The sequence below is a fragment of the Giraffa tippelskirchi genome, chromosome 2 (assembly GCF_054371585.1).
Source record: "Giraffa tippelskirchi isolate mGirTip1 chromosome 2, T2T-mGirTip1v1.2.pri, whole genome shotgun sequence".
Lineage (NCBI taxonomy): Eukaryota > Metazoa > Chordata > Mammalia > Artiodactyla > Giraffidae > Giraffa > Giraffa tippelskirchi.
Window position 1 is genome coordinate 95,241,277 of NC_137276.1, and position 3,607 is coordinate 95,244,883.

General features: G+C 50.3%; 1 protein-coding gene across 1 annotated transcript; it reads left to right on the plus strand.

The window, feature by feature from the left end:
- Window positions 1-1,078: 1,078 nt before the first annotated feature.
- On the plus strand, window positions 1,079-1,942 carry LOC145539561 (proline-rich protein 23C-like). The gene has a single exon (XM_081573634.1). It carries the CDS (start codon window positions 1,079-1,081, stop codon window positions 1,940-1,942), a length of 864 nt encoding a protein of 287 aa, XP_081429760.1.
- Window positions 1,943-3,607: the final 1,665 nt, after the last annotated feature.

Sequence of the window (3,607 nt, forward strand, 5' to 3'; positions counted from 1 at the left end):
AAGAAACGGCAACCACTCCAGTGTTCTTGCCTGGAGAATCCCAGGGACGGCGGAGCCTGGTGGGCTGCCGTCTATGGTGTCTCACAGAGTCGGACATGACTGAAACGATTTAGCAGCAGCAGCCGCCTGCATCACCTGGAGGGGAGCCCGACGGGTCAGAGGATCCTCTGCTACTTCCGGGCTCCTCTGGGTCTTCCTTTGGAATGACAATTGAGCTACAACAGATACACCTCTGAGTGTAGTGTAGGTCAAATTCAATACACTACACTCTTGGTTTAGTGATGGAAGTATAACAATGACCATCGTGCTAAACTGATACATACATAAGTAGATCGTGCAGCAGTCGCTATTAAGACAATCAATTCGAACATCGCTTTCCCTTCCAACACAGCTGCAAGGATCTGACAATCATTAACAACAGACAAAGGCTTAAGGATGTCATCCAAAAACTCACCTCACTATCGGACCAAAACAAGATAAGAGGTCACTGCCAGGGCGAGCTCTCAGGGGATGAGGGAACTACATCTCAGTGTCCTAGTGCAGCGTTCCAATGGTGGGACTTGAAATGTAATCGGTTTTCCGGTTGAGGTTTCCCGCATCTGAAGTCAACACGAGGAAAGCCAATGACTTCACCAAGGAGCCGCACGATTGCTCCGCCCCCTTCAGGCCTATAGAAGAATCTACACTGAACTACCCACCAGGGCCTGGACTCTTCGGCTTCACAGACTACTCCATTTCTGTAGGCGGGGCCTAGGAAGGGGCGGGGCTTAGCGTGAGGCTGCTTTGCGACTCAGGTTCCGCCGGCTTCACTCACGACATCCTTGGCCCACTCCTGTGCAAACCCGTCCACGTGAGGAGCTGAAGCTTCAAACTCACAAGACTGAACGCAGCAGCTCCCCTAGAAGCCACGACTGAGTGACTCCCCAGAGGCAACCCCAGAGTTTCGAAGACTCGTCCTGAGTTCCTGCTCCCCACGCCCCGCGCCGGCCTCACCTGTCAAGCCGACCTGTCACTGCCTGCAGGACCCAGCCCTCTGTCGCCTTCTGCCAGGTCCCAGGCCCGCCGCGACACTTACATGATGGGCAGCCGACCGCACAGCCCCACCGCCTACCCTGAGGACCCGTGGGGACTGCAGGACGGAGGACCCGGCCCTGCCAAGCGCCGCCGAACCGAGGAGCCCGCGCGCCCCAAGTCCGAGTCTGAGGCGGCGCCCAGCCTGGGTAACCTGGCCTGCGGCACCCTCATCTTCGTGGTTGTCCTGCCGGCGGGCTGTGCTCTGCACGTGCTCCTGGACGACGTCGAACTGCTGCTGGAGCCCGAGCCAACGTCTGTGAGGCAAGTGTGTCTCGGAGGTCGCATCCTCATGGTGGTCCCCGAGGCCCTCCTGGGCTCGGGTGTGGAAGGGCCTTGGGGGCAGGGCTTAGAACCGGGCGCTGTCCTGAGCCCTCCCGGGGAGTACGTGGCCCTGGAGCCGGGATTCTCCTGTGCCGCTGTCCCAGAGATCGCCTGCCAGGCAGAGGCCAGCAAGGAGGACTCGAATGCTGACGCTGACTTCCTGCTGGGCGGGGTGGATGCTGCCTCAGTCCCAGTCGCTGGGCTCCGCTCTTGTGCTGGAAGTTTGACTCACTTTGACCTGTTAGACCTAGTCTCAGAGGCCTCCCCTTGGGCCTCCAATCCTAGTCCAGAGAGAGGCTTTCCTCAGCAGGACGACCACCTGGACTTGCACTTTCTGGAGCCCTTTCCTGACTCACCACTCCAACCTCTACCTCCTTCTCCGAGTCCCGGTCCCCAGGAGCGCCCCTGTCGCCCTCCTGGTCCTCCTTGCAAGGCCCGGAGATGCCTGTTCCCTGAATCCACTGCCCCCCACAATTCCTGGGCACCTGAATGGGAACCAGGACAGAGTCTTCTGATGTTGGTTGTGTATATATTGAACACACCGTAAGAATCACATGAATAGATCCTTTTTGGATGCACTCTGCACTGCAGAATTTTGATCAGTGGCTCCCTGAACACCTGAAAGGAAGCTCACCTGGGCAAAGAAAATCCACTTGAAATGCAGCATGCTTTCAGACAGCCAGACTGATGTTAGGTTTTCTCTAAAGAGGTTACCCTTAAGCAGATCTGTTGTTGTTTAGTCGCTGTTGTGTGGGACTCTTTGCAACTCCATGGACTGTAGCCCACCAAGCTCCTCTGTCCATGTGATTTCACAGGCAAGAATACTGGAATAGGTGGCCATTTCCTTCTCCAGGGGATCTTCCCTATCCAGGGATGGAACCTGCCTCTCCTGAATTGCAGGCAGATTCCTTACCACTGAGCCACTGCGGAAGCCTAAGCAGCTCTACCCACCTCCCATTTGCTTCAAACATAAGCAACAGCACTTTTCTCTAAAAAGCCATCCTTTCCCAGATACCCTACCACTGGCCCCTTCCCCTATTGTGGCCCACCCCACTCAACAGAAGAATTGCTAATTTCTATTGTTTACACAGTTTTGGTCCTAGTGTCCATGCTAGTTTACAACAACCTCTACCCAGCTGGGACTTTTTTGGATGGAAGCTCTAGCCCCTTTGGGGGAATCCAATCAGTAGTTTTATGTGGACAAATATTTGTTGAATACAAAACATAGAATGGGGAACAATGATTATGGCCCCTTTTCTTTTGAATGATGAGGTTGGCAGATGGTTTCATTCTATTGCTGGGTTTTCTCAAAAGAACAAACAGTTTTCTGTTCTTCTTATATGCTTTTAATGTTATATAATTTTCTTGCCCCGGGAAAGTTTGTAATTCTAAAGATTTTGTGTTTTTGTACTTCTAAGCTCCAAAATATGTTTTTTACATTGCTACTAACATATAGAAATAATTTTTCTTATATTGTCTGACAACCAGCAAATAACTTAATTTCTGTAATCACTTATCTATAGATTCTCTTGCTTGACTAATAAAGAAAAATTTCCAAATAATGAGTATGTCTTTTTTTTTTTGACAAGCCTCTTACATCTTATTTTTCCATAACCCTTTTATTGGATATTACTCAAATCCAGGTTGTCTGGTGTAGTTAATAGGGTCACCCCAGTTTTTGAAGTATAGTTAGTTAGTGAAAGTGGCTCAGACATGTCCGAGTCTTTGCAACCCTGTGGACTATACAGTCCATGGAATTCTCTAGGCCAGAATACTGGAGTGGGTAGCCTTTCCCTTCTCCAAGGGATCTTCCCAACCCAGGGATCAAACCCAGGTCCCCTGCATTGCAGGAGATTCTGTACCAACTGAGCCACAAGGGAAGCCCAAGAACACTGGAGTGGGTAGCCTATCCCTTCTCCAGCAGATCTTCCTGATCCAGGAATTGAACTGGGTCTCCTGCATTGCAGGCAGAGCCTTTACCAACTGAGCTATAACCTGCCTTTTGAAGTATAGTTAACAATATTTTATTAAGTTTTGGGTGTGCAATAAAATAATTCAATATTTTTGGATTATATTCAAGGTAAAGTAACTACAAAAAAATGGGTATATTTTCTTCTGCTATACAATATGTCCTTTTCCTTATTTACTTTATACATAGTAGTTTTAATCTCCTAATCCCCTACCCTATCTTGTTCCTCCCTCCTTCCCTCTC